Source organism: Scleropages formosus, chromosome 12, assembly GCF_900964775.1.
Source record: "Scleropages formosus chromosome 12, fSclFor1.1, whole genome shotgun sequence".
Classification (NCBI taxonomy): Eukaryota; Metazoa; Chordata; class Actinopteri; order Osteoglossiformes; family Osteoglossidae; genus Scleropages; species Scleropages formosus.
The window spans coordinates 29,290,511-29,308,908 of NC_041817.1; the positions used below are offsets into that span (position 1 = coordinate 29,290,511).

Here is an 18,398-nt window from a genome sequence, read left to right on the forward strand (position 1 = left end):
CGCATTTTTGACCTGAATCAATCGTCTGACACGCAGAGAGCAAAAGCGAACACGTGTGGGAAACATTTTATTGACATTAAAAGTACAAAACATTTGTCTTTCAGGGAATAAAGCCACCATACAAACGTGTGGAACTGAGTGTGAGAGGTAAAAAACACAAATGCGAGATGCCGCACCAGACATCACTGCTGACGGTGTGTGTGTGGTCTGTGTGTGTGTGTGTGTGTGTGTGTGGTCTTCGGTTACATTCTACTTGACGTGGAAATATTCCTGGACAAAGGCCTTGTACAAAAAACATGCAATACGTGTAGCTTCGTTTCAGTGCACCGATACAACCGTTTGGGCATTTAGCTCTCGTCATAAACACAGGTGTGTGTGTGTGTGTGTGTGTGTGTGTGAGACCCACGTCGGTGGGGGGGTTACATGGGGGCACCTCTGATTATGAGCCGAGACCATTTCTTGTGAACTCCAGCCCTGCTCCACATTAGCACCTTAAATAGTCTCAGTTCCATGACCAGAGGAGACGTGCCATAATTAAGATTTGTTGTTTTCTGAAAGTTTAGTGTACTCTGCCCGTGTGTGTGTGTGTGTGTGTGTGTTTGTCAGCACGAACGGGTCTGTTCTCCTCAGCAGATCCAGCGGATGAAGCGTTCGAAGAAGGCGGCGTCGGACAGCCGCGAGACATCCTGCCCGCGGAATACGGCCGACCGGTCGCCGAGCGCCAGCTGCCGCAGCACCTCCTCGTTCACGTCGCCGCCCAGGGCGATGACGGCGGGCACGGCCCCGGCGCGCCGCATGGCGCCGATGCCCTCCTCCAGGCTCTTGGTGCCCGTGACGCCGTCGGTGATGAAGACGAAGGAGAGCTCGGCGTTGCGCTGGACCACGTCGATGTTGTCGATGGCGTGGATGATGGCTGCGCCCACGTCGGAGGACGAGTCCAGGTAGCGCATGCGCGCCAGGCTGTCGGAGATGAGCGTCCCGTTGCGGGACAGGGGGAAGGCCAGCAGCTGCTCCGTCTCGCCGCCGTACTGCAGCAGGGCCACGCGGGCGTACATGCTGTCATCGTCGCGGCGCGCCAGCGTCAGGCGCTGCACCACGCGCCGCACGAACTCCCGCACGGCGCCAAAGTTGTCGGGCCCCATGCGCTCGGAGCCGTCCAGCAGGAAGACGAGGTCCAGGGGCCGCTGGACGCAGCTGGCCACCGCCGGCTCTGTGGGCACACGGACAGGGCGCGTTAGTGGCGGCGGCTCCGACGGCTCCGACGGCTCCGACGGCTGCGGCTCGGCGCTGTCTACACACAGGAAACGGAGACGGGGGCTCGTGTGCAAAACATTTATTTAATAAAGAGCCAGGAAAATGTACAGATCCTCCGGAACACAGTGCCGGTACAACACACGTATGTGGTGCTATTAATAACACGCTCTTCTCTGAGCAAAATACACATCTACTGCTTGACAGGATTACATCTCTAACACTTTTTTCTTCCAAGTGCCAAACAAAATATCTTACTCTCTATACAGAAGCGGCATGAATATATTACGCTTTCGCTACTGTTAACATGGAGATTATTTTCACGCAAAGTATGACTCGTTCACAGACTGCAGCAACTGATGACCAGGTAGTATAAATATAAACATATATGTGTGTGTGTGTATTTATACCGAAAGACGTCTGAATAAATAAGGACGCTGAGCTGCGAACCCAACGCCAGCTGCGCAAATCGCAGAACTGTTTGCCAGCCAGTTCCTGCCAAGCGCCACCAACTCGGTCCGATGTCCATGGTCTTCCGTGACGCGCGTGCCCGAGAAAGAAAGCATTTTGGCCTGGAATATCCTGTACTGCGCAAGGGTTCGGTTCACAGCTACAAGTCTCGTCTCGCAGGTTCAACGTTGTCCGAAGCTGGGCTCTGAGCGCTGGGGGATCTGAGGTCGCGTCCTCTGCTGTCACACGTGTGTCACGGTGAGAATAAGCGTGTTTCACTACTGCATGTGGGGCCCTGGGGATGCGGGGGGTGCGCGAGCATTAACCGGGCAGTGGCGTCGGGGTAGGGGAGGGGGTGCCGCAGACCCTCTAGCACAAGCCGAGAGCCTTGCCGGGGTCCCCCACGAGGTCGCCGTAAACCACTTTGAACGCCTCTATGAACACCTCGGTCCACTGCTGCCTCTCCCCTCCGGCGGCGAACTTGGCGCGCTGAGCGCTGTAGGCCAGGGTCGCTATGGCTCTGCCGTAGTTCTCGGGGTGCGGCTCCGCCTTCAGGGAGCTGAGCAACTGAGTGACGCTGGCCAGAGTGCTGGGGATGGGGGTGCTGACGCCCTCCTCCGCCAGGGCCTCGAAACCGGGGGACCCATCCCAAGAGGGCAGCGCATCTGCAAGTGACCGTCAAAACAATGGTTTAAGGTTTCCTGGCAACTGGCTCCGCCCACTGAGCGCAGGGCAGCCCGACGCTGTGCGTGGGTGTCCCTCTGTATCCGTGGAGATATGCGCACTGCATCCTAACGTGTCCGCGGAGGCGTCTCCATGGCGACACGCACACGCACACCGATGACTTTAGTAACGATGTGTTCCTGACGCCGGTGACCCGAGGAGAAAGGAGGAGAGCTGTTTAGCGAGTTAAAGTGGTGGACACAAGCGCTTGAGCCCGTCTTCGAGGAACGTGTCCTTCGCTGCCATTAGACACGAGCTAACGTGGACTTTATTTCGCTGACAATTTTCTAATCGGACACAGGCCTCGCAGTCGGGGCTCTTGTTTTACCGCACCGATTTTATCCACGCGGTCTGCTGCAGGGGTTCTGTAAGTGCTCGTGCCACGTAGATCCAAATGAAGGGACGGCGAACCCAAACCCTACTGTAAGCGCGCTCAGAAACGTTTGTGTATGCGTGAACATACACATGTAGAGTCCTGAGCGCACAGCCGTATGTCCACGGCTACTAGCATCCGCTTCCAGAAAACTGTTCGTTGTGCTTTTCTTCACACCACAAATTCAGCTGTTTAGGAATACTAAATATGACTATTCATGAAGCATAACTTCAAACAACTAACCCCTTAATATTATTATCATTCTGTCTACTGCAAAAAGGACTCGTCGTTCAGGGCCTGTGGGCGGAGCTTTGAGACATTATACCTCGGGGTGTGGCTAAAAGCGCTGCAGCAACGCATGTGGCCCGGACACGTGATCTTACGGCCACTGCTTCTATGGAAAATCCATTTTGCAGGACTGTGGTCATAAAAGATGTACTGGTTGATGAAATTCCTGAAAATCCGCAGAAGCGGCACCTGATGGTGTGGGCGGCACGGTGGCGCAGCGAGTAGCGCTGCTGTCTCACAGCACCTGGGTGGTGCGAGAGGATGTGGGTTTGATGCCTGCTCAGTCTCTGTGGAGTTTGCTTGTTCTCCCTGTGTCTGTGTGGGTTTCCTCTGGGTGCTCTGGTTTCCTCCCACAGTCCAAAGACATGCTGTGCAGGTTCCCCCGTAGTGTGTGTGTTCCATTGATGTTTGGATGAGTGACCCGTTGTAAGTAGTGTATCTAGCAGTGTAAGTCACCGTGGTGAATAAGGTGTGTGGGCTCATAACACTACGTAGAGTTCACTGGAAGTTGCTTTGGAGATGACATCAACTTCAGTACCCTGTAGGCGCCTACAGCTGGACTGCAGGTTCATGTCAGCACTGTGCTGAGCGCTCAGCCTACTGCGGTTTATGCAGGCAGTTTGTCCCCCTTCCTTACAGTTTTTCTAATTGGAAGCGGTTAAGGATCCTGCGGCTAACCTGCTAACCCTAACCCGAGGCCTGACCAAGGTACCCAACCCTCTCCGAGTGTTGAACAGAAAAATTCTCTTTGCTCTGAATAAGCACACCTGTGAAAAGACATCAGTTATAATGGAAAAATACGAGGAAAGAGGTGCAGTTCCAGTGCGCCCTGTAAGAGACGCTCCTACCGGACAGAAGCCTCACACTAATCCAGTAAATCGGGGATTCTGAGCCGTCAGAAGAACCTCCTGAGAAAACGTGTTTTTGTCCACTCTAGAGGACACTTCTGCAAGCGTACCTCCCAACGTGTGCGTGCTGCAAAGCCGAGTCCTGATGCCCCTTACAGAGGACAATCTGTGGACATAAATGACAGCCTGTTTGGGGGAGGGGCTTGGAAAATTTCCATAAATCAAAGAAATATGCTGAATCTTCACATGACGGCGCTAATTTGTTCCATCACCCATGTTTTACTGTGGGGGGAAAAGTCGCTTCTAACCCTAAGTGTACGTCCCCTAAAATGTAATTTTACTGCTCCGTCCTGTTACCCTTTGAGTTTCGCTCAGTTTACCAGTTTCTAGTAACCGAGAGATGGAAGCTAGAAGGTGGAAGGAGAGAGAGCGCCGGAGAGCGAAAGCCCCTCCGCACACGTGCACAAATAAGACACGTCTTACCTGTTTTACACGGGAGGTCCGGACACACGACCACAGGGTCTGCAATGCAGAGAGATCCAGGCGGTGAAACAGAATGAAACGGGAGAACTTTACGATCAAGCTTCTTCCGTGACTCCGGTTCATGAGCGTAGCTGCACGTCGTCAGTATATCTGCACCGCCCCCCCATCCCCTTTTCTACGTTTCGTTTTTCATTTTTCTACCGCTGCTGTGGTGGTAGAGCCGAAACTTCCATATTTTCACTGGGATCCACGAGAGCAAGACTGGACCGGGCCACAACAGCCGAGCGACGAGTATGAGACCGGCGTCCGTTGCCTGGCGGGACCCACCTGGGCACAACACCGTCTCTATCCTGTCGATGAACTCTTCGGCCACCAGGTCAGCGAAACGCCTCATGCCCATGATCCGCTCCTGCTTCTGGCAGGCGATGGACTTGAGGCTCTCGTTCTCCTCGACCTGGTAGAACATGTCCCCGATGCCGATGGCGCTGACATCCACGCTGGGGTCGTCGCAGAGGTACGTGAGCAAAGAGTCGTCGTCACGCGGATCGAAGCGCCCGTCCGTGATCACCACCACGGTCACTTTGGCCTTGGCCCTGCGGCTGTCCCGGATCAGATTGTCGTAGGCGAACTTGAGGGCCGACGGCGTCCAGGTGCCCCCCGCGATCCACTCGAGCTTCTTGACGGCCCCCTTGAAGGCGGCCAGGGAGTCGATCTTGGAGTCGTTGAGTCTGATGGCCTGGAAGGTGCCGCTGTGACTGTACTGAACCACGCCGACACGTGTCCCTGGGGGAGGGCAGATGGGGAGGAGCGCATTAGTGTGGCGCCCAACAAGGGCGGGCGGGTGCGCGTCACGCTCCTGCACCTCCTCACCCGTCTCCGAGCCGGGGTCCTCGGCGATGGCGCCGAGCCGGTTGATGGTGTTGATGACAAAGTTCTTCTCCAGGGTGAAGTTGGCGAGGCCCACGCTCTCGGAGCTGTCGATCACGAAGACGATGTCGAGGGCCCCGCAGCGCTTCTCGCAGTCTGCCGGAGCAGCGATACGGTGAGCCGAGGAGCGGCCCTCCTCTAGCGCAAAGGGCGTCTCGCCCGCAAACACTCACCGCAGCAGCCGCACGTCTCCCGGATGTAGCTCATGATATCGCACTCCTGCAAAAGAGGCGAGATGAGCTGCGCGGCGAGAGGGGAGCGACGGCAGCTTCCGCCAAATCGGTACCGCGGTATTGCCACGTGTGCGGCGGCCTACCGCGGGTGCGGAGCGAAGAACGGGCGAATGTACTCACGGTGAGGCCGGGATCTCCTTCCGGACCGACGTCCCCCTGGAAGAGAGGCACTCGTGAGCCCAGAGAGTGCAGGAGACCCCCTGCAGACCTCCTCGCTTCTGAGGCACGTTCATCATCAACACCGTCATCATCATCATCATCATCATCATCGTCGTTGTCGTCGTCATCCGCATTATTAACATACTGCACCAAAACGCCTCATCAGGGCTCCACAAAAACACGAAGAGAGGAGAGATTCGAGGTCCCCGCACTAAAAAGCCTGTTTTTGTCTCCAATGGCGGACTTCACGTGAGATTTTTCTTCAGGTTCGAACAACTTCTCATTCTAATAAGGGACACAGCGGGTAGTGTAGTGGTTGGATCCAAAGGTCACAGGTTCAAACCCCACCTCCAGCTGTAGTAGCTCTGAGCTGCTCCAGTAAAATTACCCAGTTGTCTAAATGGGTCAATAGTTGTAAGTTTGTAACCTTAATACTGCAAATTGCTTTGGGGAGAGGGGGGCGCGGTGGCGCAGTGGGTTGGACCGGGTCCTGCTCTCCGGCGGGTTTGGGGTTCGAGTCCCGCTTGGGGTGCCTTGCGACGGACTGGCGTCCCGTCCTGGGTGTGTCCCCTTCCCCCTCCGGCCTTACGCCCTGTGTTACCGGGGAGGCTCCGGTTCCCCGTGACCCCCGTATGGGACAAGCGGTTCTGAAAATGTGTGTGTGTGCTTTGGGGAGAAGTGTCAGCTAAGTGACAAGCTTAAGTGACTAAATGCGAACGACCGGAAGCGGCTTTCGGATCCAACGCGACCGTTTCACACAGAAAGTCTGAAATGTTTGCGAGCCTGTCTCTGGGATCAAGAGGAGATGTCCTCTCGAACGTTCCCTTCCTGCGGTGGACGCCGGAGCTGTCCTCGCGGTTAGGAAGGCAGCTGCTGGAGAGACAAGTGTGCGTAACTGAGCTCTTTCACCGTACGCTCTTTTCCGCGGTGTTCCCCCGTCAGGGTTCAGGGAGGCTCGGGACGAGCAGTGGGGGGTCACGGCCACGACGTGCTCCTTACGTCTCTGCCCGGGTCTCCTCGCGGTCCTCTCGGCCCCGGCTCTCCCGAAGGTCCTGGCTCTCCCTGGGAAAGGACCACAGAACCCGTTCAGAGCAAGCCGTTCAGCGGCGCTCAGCAGGGCCACGCCGTGCGCGGGAGCTGCGCGCTCACCGGTTCGCCGGGGGCCCCTTTATTGCCCGGCTCGCCCTTTTGCCCACAGTCCCCACGGCTTCCTCTGGCTCCAGGAGCCCCTTTGTCTCCTCGATCGCCCTGAGTGAGAGAGCAGGAGGTGTGGTCATTATGGAGCACCGTTCTCTCAAGGAGGGACAACGTACAGCATGGCAAACTACAGCTACAGTACTGTGGGCCCTCGTGGTCCAGGGTAGCTGAGTCCAGGTCGTCCCAGGTCGCCCTGCAGTAAAAACGATGCATGAGAACACTCTCTGCGCTGTTGGTGGGTACACGCGATCGCACGCCGATTTCACCGCCGTTTCACCTTAGGGCCGGGTGGGCCGGAATCCCCTCTTGGTCCGGGCTCTCCGGGGTCGCCACGGGAACCCTGCGGCAACAGGGCGCTCACGTTCACTTCTGGACACAGGGCACCCGACTTGCTAAACACAGATCGTATGTTCGTTCTGCACCGTATCTTACGTTCCTCCCTGGCTCCCCCTGCAGGCCGGGAGGTCCTCGTGGTCCCGGCAAGCCAGCGTCGCCCTGCAGGAGCGCGCATCAGTGTTACTATGGCAACACAAAGGTGTGTGTGTGTGTGTGTGTGTGTGTGTGTGTGTGTGTGTGTGTGTGTGTGTGTATGTGTGTGTGTGTATGTATCCATTCTCACCTTTGCCCCCTTGTTTCCAGTCTCCCCTGGGAGCCCTCTTGGTCCCTCTGGTCCCGGTTCTCCCTGGAAAAAACAGTTTGATCACATACAGCTCACATGCAGGCAAAAACCAGCCCACACACACACACGCAGTGAGCATCCGACTGGACTTGAAGAGTGAGCGGAGGCGGGCTGTGACACGGCGGCACTCGCCTTCTCTCCTTTCGGCCCGTCGGCTCCCTCTTTCCCCTTGGGCCCGTAGTCTCCCCTACGACCCTGAGCACAGCGAGCGCCGGTCAGCGTGTTCTTTCGTACCCAGAGCTCTCCGGTCACTTCATTCTCACTGTACTCATCATCACCATTAACATGGCGATTCCGTGCAATATTTCGGCGCAAAGTCATACCGGCTCTCCTTTCGGTCCCGGCGCCCCAGGTGATCCCTAGGAGGGCAGTAAATTCCTTAGACTGAGGCATCACATATGCAGCAATTGAAAAGCATCTAGAACACACACTAATATTGAACAAACACCGACACACGTGAGAGAAAGAGGGGGGACAGCTAGTCGTGCAGCGGTTAGAGCTGCTCTATACCATGCGGACCACCCTAAGGCGATTGGTTCAAATCTCACCTACTGCTGTAGTACCCTTGAGCAAGGTACTTACCCTGGATTGTTCCAGTAAAATTACCCTGCTGTATAAAGGGCTAAAGGATTGTAGGCATCTTAACTTTGTAAATTACTTCGGAGAGAAGTGTCAGATAAACGTACTTCTCGTTGCAGTAGTTTAATATCTTGCTCAAGGGGAAAAACAGGCTCCGCTTTGCTCATAACCAGTGTTCCTTAACTGCATGGTGCTGCACAACAGATGCTTTTAGTGAAATACTCCATGTTTTTGTTTCCATGTTGTGTAATTTTTAACTAAAAATATAACACAGCCCAAAGCAACTGTGTTCTTTAAGAAGAATCAATAAATCATAATCATAACAACGCTTAGTAAAGGGCAAATGAAAGAATGCATCTTACAGCAGGGCCTTTCTGGCCAGGGAAGCCAGGTGATCCAGGCGATCCTCTCTCTCCCTGAAGGATACGAACGACAATATGACACCTGCACCAGAAAGTGTTGCCACGTGCAGTGAAGTCCTTGCGCATGGCCAAGTGTCACAGTGGCTTTGCTTTGAGAAAAAGGTTTTTCTCTCGCCGTAGATCGCTACGAACCTTCGGACCGGGATCTCCAGGTAGCCCGGAGGGTCCTGCTCTCCCAGGACGACCGGGATCTCCCTGAAATGCATTAAGGGAAGCCGCGCTTATTTACCGCGGCCTCACCGCTGCTCCGTTCAGACACCTGTACGGCGTCAATGAGACGAAGCTCTTCATAAGAGAGAAACGGCGTGCGGTAGATTCAGCGGATGCTGATGCTGCGGAGCGGCCGCTGCCGAACAGCGGCAAACAAACCTTTTCTCCGGCAGGGCCAGGGGATCCCACGGTGCCCGCTTCCCCAGGGTAGCCATCCGGGCCCTGACCAGAGCACAGAGAAACAGAGTCACCACTTGGCAGCGTCGAACGCCTGCGGACCCTGACCCTGCAGTGCGGACCCTGCTCATATCATTGCTGCATCACCTTATCACCAGGGTCTCCTTTGCATCCAGGTGCTCCAATGCGTCCAATTTTTCCCTAAACAAAACATACGCAGCATTTTATTATTATACGCCCAGTTATTGTGTCTGCAGTTTCAATTATTGATTTAACTAATACATTTAAAAGTGAGTTAAAGACTCTTCGAATCACAAGAAGAACTTACCTTCTGACCATCAGTCCCATTTCGTCCTGGCAAACCTCCTTCTCCCTGGGTTTGCAGAGCGCATGAAATGCATGTTTACTCACACGCTGCCTTTTGTAATAATTTTTTTATATACGCGCACACACACACACACACACACACGCATAATGTAATACAATATATAGCTGTGCGAGCTAAAGAGGGCTATTCGAACACACATTACCTTCTTGCCCGGAGATCCAATTTCACCCTATGGAAATAAAAAGAAAAAAGGACCATAAATGGTCACAGCACCGCCTGTAGTGTCACTTCATATTGTTGATATGTATTTTATATTTGCAGCTGTATGTCCCATCTTGGTGCTCCTGGGTGTTTCCTCTCAAACTGTGCTACCATGCTTCACCCAAAGGCACGTCCTTCCCCACTCTCACCTTCTCCCCTTTCAGTCCGGGTTCACCCTGCAGAAGAGAAGCTGTGTGAACTGTGTGAATTCTGTGCGGAACTGGTCAAATATGGACAGAAAATCAATGGGGAAGTGCTCACTTTTCGGCCCGGATAGCCGATGGTGCCTTCAATACCGGGGTCACCCTGCAAACACACACAGGAGGTCATCGTTGATGAGAAGCAACTGATGGGCTGTGACTGACGGTAGACACTCACTCACTCACTCACTCACTCACTCTCTCACTCTCTCACTCTCTCACTCTCTCACTCACTCACTTTCTCTCTCACTCTCTCTCTCTCTCTCTCTCTCTCTCACTCTCTCTCTCTCTCTCTCTCTCTCTCTCTCTCTCTCTCTCTCTCTCTCTCTCTCAGACATACACACCGGAGGGAAACAGGTGAACTTACCTGGCGACCTTTTTCACCTTTTGGTCCCGAGTCACCCGTATCTCCTTTCGCTCCCTGAAACGACAGACAGAAACGATGAGGAAGGACAGCCTCCGAGGGGCAGCGCGAGTGAACGACGACACCATCTTCGCGCAGGGACTCACCTTCTGACCTCGGTGACCTTTCGGACCCGGGGGACCAGGAGTTTCCAGGCACTTGAGTTTGTAGCACTGAGATACAGAGAGTGGGATGAGCACTGGCAGGACAGCAAATCTAGAGCCAGAACGACTCACCAGGTACATCTTTCATGTAACAACGATGCATTTTCTTCATCCAGTGTTCTCAATTGTGCTCCAGATATGCTGACACAGATCATATATAGGTGGCACGCAGACAAACAGACGATATAGACAACATATACCTCACTGAGCACCTTATTAGGAACACTGTCCTAATACAGGGTGAGGCCCCCCTTTGCTCTGAAAACAGCCTCAGTTCTTCATGGAACGGACTCCGCAACATCTTGGAATCATTCCTTTGATGTTCTTGTCCATTTTGACATGATCGTATCGCACAGTTTCTGCGGATCTGCAAATTCACGCTGCAAATCTCCTGTTCTACTACATCCCAAAGGTGTTCAATCGCATTCAGATCCGATGACCGCGAAGGCCGCTGAAGAACGCTGAACTCACTCACTCAGACAGGCTGCAGCATTCAGACAATGATTGACTGGTATGAATGGTCCCAAAGAGTCCAATAAAACAGTCCCCGTGTCATTATGCTACCACCACCAGCATGGACTGTTGACACAAGACAGGTTGGGTCCATGGATTCATGTTGCTGACACCAAATTCTGAGCCCATCATCTGTGTCCCTCAGCAGAAGTCGAGATTAATCAGACCAGGCTATGTTTTTTCCAGTCTTAAGCTGTCCAGTCCCGGTGAGCCTGTATCCACTGCAGCCTCAGCCTTCTGTTCTTGGTTGTGGAACCCAGTGTGGTCTTCTGCTGTTGTAGCACATCTGCCACAAGGTTCCACTTGTTGTGCATTCAGGGTTAATTTTTCTGCTTACCACAGTTGTAAAGAGAGGTTATCTGAGTCACCGTAGATCAAGCCAGTCTCTCCATTCTCCTCTCTCATCAACAAGATGTTTCCGTCCGCAGAACTTTGGCTCACTGGATGTTTTCAGTTTTTTAGCACCATTCTGAGTAAGCGCTAGAGACTGTTGCGTGTGAAAATCCCAGGAGATGAGCAATTACAGAAATACTCAGACTAGCCTGTCTGGCACCAGCAATCATACCGCGGTCAAAATCACCGAGATCACATTTTTCCCCATTCTGGTGTTTCATGTGAACGTTAACTGAAGCTCCTGACCTGTATCCGTATGATTTTAGGCATTATGCTGCTGCCACACGATTGGCCGATTAAATAATGAATAAGCTGGTGTACAGGTGTTCCTAAAAAGTGCTCCGTGAGTGTAGATGACATATAGGCGACATAAATGTGTGTATCGGTGTTTTCCGGTGTCGTGCGCCAGTCCAGTCCTACTCCAGTGGTCCAGTAGGAATGTGGTCCAGTCCCAACCCTCACCCATGTGCGTTAGCCGTTTCTGACAGTTCCTCACCTCCTGATAGGCCAGATGGATCTGTAGAGAGAAGCACATGTATTTTTTAAAATATGAATCAGATGTTCTGTAAAAGCAACAAAAGTGTTACAAAGAGCCAAAACCAGTACTTTCGGTCTGTGTCCTCATCATAAGTGGTGTAGTGCGTCATAACCCGCAGGACAGTTTGTACCACAACGTGACGATATTTTGGTTAAAGTGGGAAATGTATATACTGTGTATATATATATATATATGTGTGTGTGTGTGTGACTATAGTCTCATGAAGAAATGTGTCTGAGGCACCAGGCACAAGCCATTCTGCACCACCAGACCTCCGCCTGAAGCACGTGACAAACGGTACCGCAGCTCACGGACGTGCGTCCCCTCCACGGGCTCCTACCATGGTCTTGACGATGCGGTCGATGGTGGAGGCGACGATGGTCGGCGACGCGCCGCTCGTGTCCACTGCCACGAAGGAGCTGCGGTACAGCTCCGTGGGCACGTTGGCGATCTCTCGCATCCCCGTCTCCTCCACGTTCCTCGTTGCCGCCACAGCAAAGATCTTGATGCCTTCGTCTCTGGCGCGCTCCGCCGACACCTTGATCCCCCCGCAGGGGTTCCCGGTCACGTGCCCGTCGGTGATGACCACGGAGAAGCGCACGCTCCTTTCTGTGGGCGCGTAGCGGATCATCTGCTGCGTCATGTTGGAGATGGCGCAGTCGATGTAGGTGCCCCTGCCCAGGTAGCGGATGCCCTTCAAGCCACCGATGAAGTTGTCTCTGCTGGAGATCTGGCTGAAGATTTCGCTGCGCTGGGAGAAGTGCAGACCGCCCACAGACCACGTGATGCGGACGAGTCCCCGATGGTCCACCTCGTCGAGTTTGCGAGCGAAGCGCTCGGTGAACTCCACGATGCTGTCGACCAGGCTGCCCGGAGGAGGCTCCTGCAGGGCGATGGTCTCGGACGTGTCGATCACGAAGTACACGTCGATGGGGCACTCCGCCTTTCCTGCATTGGGGAAGAGGGGGGAGACGGAGAGGTGGGACGCTGTGCTTCGGGCACCAGCTTGCCGGCGAGCGGCGCTCGGAGCGCCAGGAGACGCGGCCCACGGACACTCACGGCTGCATCTTGGGGTTGGGAAGGGCCGCGGACCCCTTGCCGCGTCCTGGCAGACCGCCAGGGACAACAGGCTCACCAAGAGGATGCTGGACAGCATTGCGAGAGGCTCCGACCTGCGGGGGACGAACACGGTGGAAAGAGAGAAGGTTTACGTACGAGTGCTGATCGGGGCAGCTGAAGGACCTGCATCCGGTGCCTGGTGCTGAGTGTTGTGTTTACTCAATAAACACGCTGAGAGCGATTCCCGTTAACTGGCGTGTAGCCTCTTTAATATCAACGCTGGTTTACGACGTGTGTTTCGGTAACTCTCCTCTAAATCTGTCTCCGTTCTCCTTAGAGATATCCTTCTTGTAGCTACCGTACACTACTGCCATCTATAGGCAATACCGAGAACAACAACTGATCACCACTGTGGGGTGGGGTGGGGTGGGGTGGGGTGGGGTGTCCAAGAACACTGGAACTGCGCACAGCAGGGAGCAGAGCTCCTCACAGGGCCCCTGTCCCACCGCACCTGAGGACAGAGCACTTGGCAGGCAGGTTTTGCCTCTGCTTAAGAGTGTTACGAGGGGCCTCAGCGGGCGGGGGGTTTCAGTGGAAAGCTGATATATACCACTAGAGCAATTTTACCACACCAGTACCACACTACATTTACATTTATTTATTTATCAGACGCTTTTCTCCAAAGCGACTTCCAATGAACTCTATGTAGTGTTATCAGACCACACACCTTATTCACCGCGGTGACTTACACTGCTAGATACACTACTTGCAATGGGTCACTCATTCATACATCAGTGGAACACACACACACACACACACACACACACACACTCTCTCTCTGTCACTCACACACCCTGGGGGAACCTAGACAGCATGTCTTTGGAGTGTGGGAGGAAACCAGAGCACCCGGAGGAAACCCACACAGACACGGGGGAGAACGTGCAAATTCCACACAGACCGAGTAGGGATCGAACCCACATCCTGTCACACCACCCAGGCGCCGAGAGACAGCAATGCTACTTGCTGCGCTGCCCACATGTTAATGAAAAGCACTGTGGGCAGAAAGCTGTGGCCCACTAAAACTGAAGAGAGACAATAAAAACAGAGTGATTTTGAAGGCAAGAGAAGAAAGAGCTACGGAGGAAAAGCTAAAGAGAGAAACCTGTCAGCGCAGGTGCAGCGCCACCCGAGACCCCCCGTGAACGCAGTAATTTTGACTATATACTCACTCTCTGTTGGTAACCACTTGTCCAAATTAGGGTCACGGGGGTCCAGAGCCTATGCTGGAAGCAAAGAGCAAAAGAATAAGCAGGATGCATGTGCGCACACACAGACACACACACACACACACACACACACACACACACACACACACAGTAGAGTCATCAGGTCACATGAACCGCATCTTTGGACTGTGGGAGGAAACCAGAGCATGTGGAGGACACCTACGGCAGGGAGAATAAGTACTGAGGTGCATTCAAACCTACTCCCAAAGACCCACTACGTGACGTTAAAAAACAAACAAACAAATGAACGAACGGACGGCTGTCGGGGTGGCTGTGCGCGGGCGAAGCCTCTCGCGCTCATCTCGACGGACGCCCCCCTCAGCGCCGAGGTTCGGCTCGCGGCGCCGGCTCCTGTCCTCCAGCTCGCCGCTCTCCCCGGCGCAACGGCCCGCGGTTCCTCCAGGGTCTCAAGAGCAGAAACCATCACTTCCCGCAGCTGCCGTGCCCATCGGTCCAGGCGGCGTTCGTCCACGGCCACGCGCTCGCTCTTGAGTTCAGCGTCCGCAGGTCGAGCTCCATCCCGCCCTGCCGCTGGAGCAGACGTTTTCCGGCCACGGAGCAAGTTCTCCGTGTTCCCGCAGGGCGAGGTGACCGGAAGCAGAAGGACACGGGACGCCAGCGGGTTCTCCATGCGCCCGACCGCAGCGCACCGCGGAACGTGGGCGTCGCGCAGCTCCTTGGCCTTCGGACACGATGCCGGAGAAAAAAACGCTCTTCCCCGTGGTCCTCGGACACGGCCGCCGATAAGCGCGGCGCCTCATAAAGACCGAAACGCCGCAATGTCGACGGCAAACTACGATCGAGTCCCAGAAAGTGTCATTTTGACAGCGTACAACTGCGGCACACGGACGTAAACGTCCTGTGCATAAAATCACACAAATGAAACGAAATAAGAGAGTAAAACCCCCAGTTTTTGCAGGAAATTAATTTAGTGCAAAAAGAGTCATTAAACAAAAATCCAGAGTCCAGCAGCACACTTTTCACACGCTTCTTCCACACTTGGCTCCGATGAAGAGCTACCTTTTAACCTCTGCTTTCAGGGTCGGCGATCCGCTCCTCCGACACTGTTACCGAAAGTTGCGGAATCCGGCCCTTTTCGGGCTCCGGAGCACGATGAGCAGCAGGATCGGGATGAGAGCGACATCCAGCCGCCACCGGCAGCCAATCGGTTCTCCTGCTTCATTCTCCAGCTGCACCTCTTCCCTACCGCCGTTACAGCGACGAGACGCAGACCTTCCTCCGCTCCTCGGAGCCACAGACGTTTCCTCCGGACATCTCCGCCCGGACGTCTCATCGCCGGCTAGAGCCGAACCTCTCCGAAACAGAGATCCTTCACCTCCCGGCCGGCCTGTCCTCCTGTCGCGATCCATCGATCGAACTGACGACTCGCTCGTTCCGCCTCCCTCATCGGCTAAGAGTCGGGGGAGTAACGAGTGACTCGGGTCTGTCCTTCTCTCCTATATATGGAACCCACAGCCTGGACCTGCAGATACATCCCGCATAAGATGTGCAGGATCTGCTCCTATCGAACAACAGACCGCACGCAACTCCTGGTCCGGACCATGGTGATATTCCACCTGGAACCACCGTAACTCTTTCCTGTCTGCTCCTCCGGCCTCTGCCATCAAACCTCTCCTCCTCCTCGATTTGGAATACCGCGGTACGAGTTGCGTTTGAGCTGCTGAAGCGTTTCAACGTCTCTCTCTCTCTCTCTCTGTCAAGTCCAGCACTGTGGTGACGGCCTACAAGATCGTCGATGGATCTGCTCCCCCGTATCCCCCGTACCTACAGATCCGATCGTTCCCTGAAGCCCAGCAAGAGCACCGAGGTCCTCCACCAATGACAAGGGTCCAAAACCGAAAGTCCGTAGGTCCTCAGATTTGGTGCCGACGTGTTTGAACGAGCTCCTTGCGTCCCTCGGAGCTGCCGAATCCCTCCCGCACCGAAGAAGGGTCTCGAACCCATCTCTTCGAGAGCTCCGCCGATGAGCCTAACGCCACCTGTCACCGCGAGCCTTGAACTCGCTCCGAGACTCGGGTGCGTACAGCTCTCGGTGTAACTTTTACTCCACGGCGAAGGGTGGCACCAGACAAACCAGCTGAAGGGTGAACTAAACCACCTTTGTTTGCAATGAGTTGTTCTTTGCTTTGAAGAAAATCATGTGAGAAATAAAAAATTAATTCTGAAACAAAGTGCAAAATTCTTTGTTTCTCAAAAGTCCTTCAGCTTTATGAATATTATTGCAGATTAATTAATAAAAACAGCAGCGGGATAAACTGCACTGCTGCAGACTAACACACACACTGACTGAGGTAATGTGTGTGTGTGTGTGTGTGTGTGTGTGTTTGTGTCTCCGCGCTTCTTCTGCCAATAATTTCTGTGGTTGAGAAAAAAACATAAACCGGTTTATAGGAAGAAAAGCGCGGATTTTAAACGCAGAGCGAGAAGAAAGTCGCGAAAAAGAAAAGACGCAAAAAACAATAACGATAAAAACAATGTTGCAGAAGTGAAGCGGACTAAAGCCAAAGGAAAAACATCACATTGATTCGCATCGTTCAAACATTTGATTTGACCACCGAGAGAAATGTTTTGACCCTTCGCTCATACACTCAGTAATAATAACAATAACAATAATATAATAATAATAATAATAAATAAATATTGTCTACTAACCTGCAGGCATCCACGAGAAACGGACCTCAAGAGTGTCCAAAGTGTCCAAAAACGTGTCCAAGTGTTGGACTCACCTGCGGCGCGAGCGGAAGAGCTGAGAAGAAGCGAGAAAAACCGCGACCAGTTCAGAGCAACATCATCATCATCGTGATCCTGGGATCCGAGTCCGGAGCGCAGCGCCCGAACGGACCTGAGAGGGAGCAGCCGAGTCCCGCGCCCTCGCCCCGCCCCGCCCCGCCCCGCCCCCTCTTCCCCCTCCCCCTCCCCCTCCCCCTCCCCTTCCCCCTCCCTGGCGGAGCGCGCGTGTCCGCAGGGCGGCGCCTCGCGCGCCGGCGTCGGGAGCGAATGTGCCTCGCTCTGAAAGCGTCTCGCGCGCGAACACGCGACCTGCGAAGAGCTCGAGGTTTTCGGGCAGCAGCTCCTCCCCCCGCCGCCGCCGCCGCCTCGGGGGCAGAAACATTGCGACACTACAGTAGAGTAGAGTAGAGTAGAGTAGAGTAGAGTGGAGTAGAGTGGAGCTACTGAACTGAGAGTAACTGAGAGTTACTGGGCTCACCTGTCCTGTCGGGTGTTTTACTTGGTTTACCTCATTATTTGACCAGGTGCTCCGGTCCCCGGTAGAAGTTCGCTGCACGGATTACGGACATTTAGTGCTCGTGGAAGTAGGACCGAGTGTCCTGGGGGTGGGGGGTTAACGTCACGCGCACGTGACTCGGACCGCATCCGGACTCCTTTCCAGCTACAAGTAACGAAACGCGCGTGGAGTCTCCGCTCCGCATCGAAAGCCGTGCGACGAGATCATCTCGAGCCGGACGTGATCGCGCGATCGTCTCCGGCGTCGTCGCTCCTGTAGTCATCTGTCTTCCGTGGAAGAGTCGACTCGATTTTCGTCCCCCTCGTCCGCCGCTCGTCCGCTCGGATCTCGGAGCAGATATTGGGCAGAGCCCGACGCCCCTCGGCCTCTTCGGGCCCGAGCTGCTCTGCTCAAACCCTAACGTCACCGGTAGATCCCAGTTTGTACGCACGAACGTACAGTATCCTGTCTGTGCGCGAGAGTGAGAACCCACCCCCGTATGGGTACCTCGGGGCTCCGAACGGAGGGCCGCTCGCTTCCTATTACCCAAGAACACAATGAACAATGCGGGTTTGCGCTCCTCCGCCGCCGACGCTCAGCTCCAGCTGTCCGTCAAGCGCTCGGACGCGTCCGTCCCGCTTCGTCGGCGATGCTCGGGCCCGGACGGGCGCCCACCTCCTTGCCCTGAACCGAAATTAAAAATGGACCGAAAATCGCCGGGAGGGAACAATCGCGGCCGAACGTCGAGGAGTTACTTTTCGGGACGCGTCGTCCCCAAACAATTTCGGAGTTCCCATCGGCCCGGAGCTCCCTCGCGGACCTCGCGTCGGCTCAGGCCTCGTAGTCGGGTTTGTTTTTGTCCCCTCCGTCGCGCTCGGGGTCCTTTTGTTTTCCTCTCCTCAGCTGCTCCGCTCAGCATTCGATACAAAGACACCGGACTGAACAGAATCACATAAACGTGGTGCTGGAGACCCCGTTTGTATGTTTGCAGCTTTCGTTCTCTGGCG

At 54.5% G+C, this 18,398-nt stretch overlaps 1 protein-coding gene across 5 annotated transcripts; it reads right to left on the reverse strand.

The window, feature by feature from the left end:
* Nucleotides 1–82: 82 nt before the first annotated feature.
* On the reverse strand, nucleotides 83–17,029 carry col6a2 (collagen, type VI, alpha 2). 5 transcript variants are annotated; one of them, XM_029256691.1, is made up of 28 exons: nucleotides 16,892–17,029; nucleotides 12,859–12,971; nucleotides 12,140–12,747; nucleotides 11,758–11,778; nucleotides 10,299–10,364; nucleotides 10,156–10,209; nucleotides 9,850–9,894; nucleotides 9,738–9,764; nucleotides 9,530–9,556; nucleotides 9,328–9,372; nucleotides 9,147–9,200; nucleotides 8,982–9,044; nucleotides 8,745–8,807; nucleotides 8,553–8,606; nucleotides 7,935–7,970; nucleotides 7,744–7,806; nucleotides 7,552–7,614; nucleotides 7,365–7,427; nucleotides 7,210–7,272; nucleotides 7,075–7,125; nucleotides 6,885–6,983; nucleotides 6,735–6,797; nucleotides 5,697–5,732; nucleotides 5,517–5,562; nucleotides 5,287–5,439; nucleotides 4,744–5,199; nucleotides 4,417–4,455; nucleotides 83–1,210 (listed from the first exon to the last, which is right to left on the reverse strand). In XM_029256691.1, exons 2-28 carry the CDS (start codon nucleotides 12,953–12,955, stop codon nucleotides 627–629), a joined length of 3,039 nt encoding a protein of 1,012 aa, XP_029112524.1. In that variant the 5' UTR covers nucleotides 12,956–12,971; nucleotides 16,892–17,029; the 3' UTR covers nucleotides 83–626. The 5 variants fall into 5 exon arrangements, with proteins under 5 accessions (XP_029112524.1, XP_029112522.1, XP_029112523.1 ...); XM_029256689.1 differs by having other exon boundaries at nucleotides 16,818–17,029; XM_029256690.1 differs by lacking the exon at nucleotides 16,892–17,029 and adding an exon at nucleotides 14,088–14,123.
* Between the last annotated feature and the right edge of the window lie 1,369 nt (nucleotides 17,030–18,398).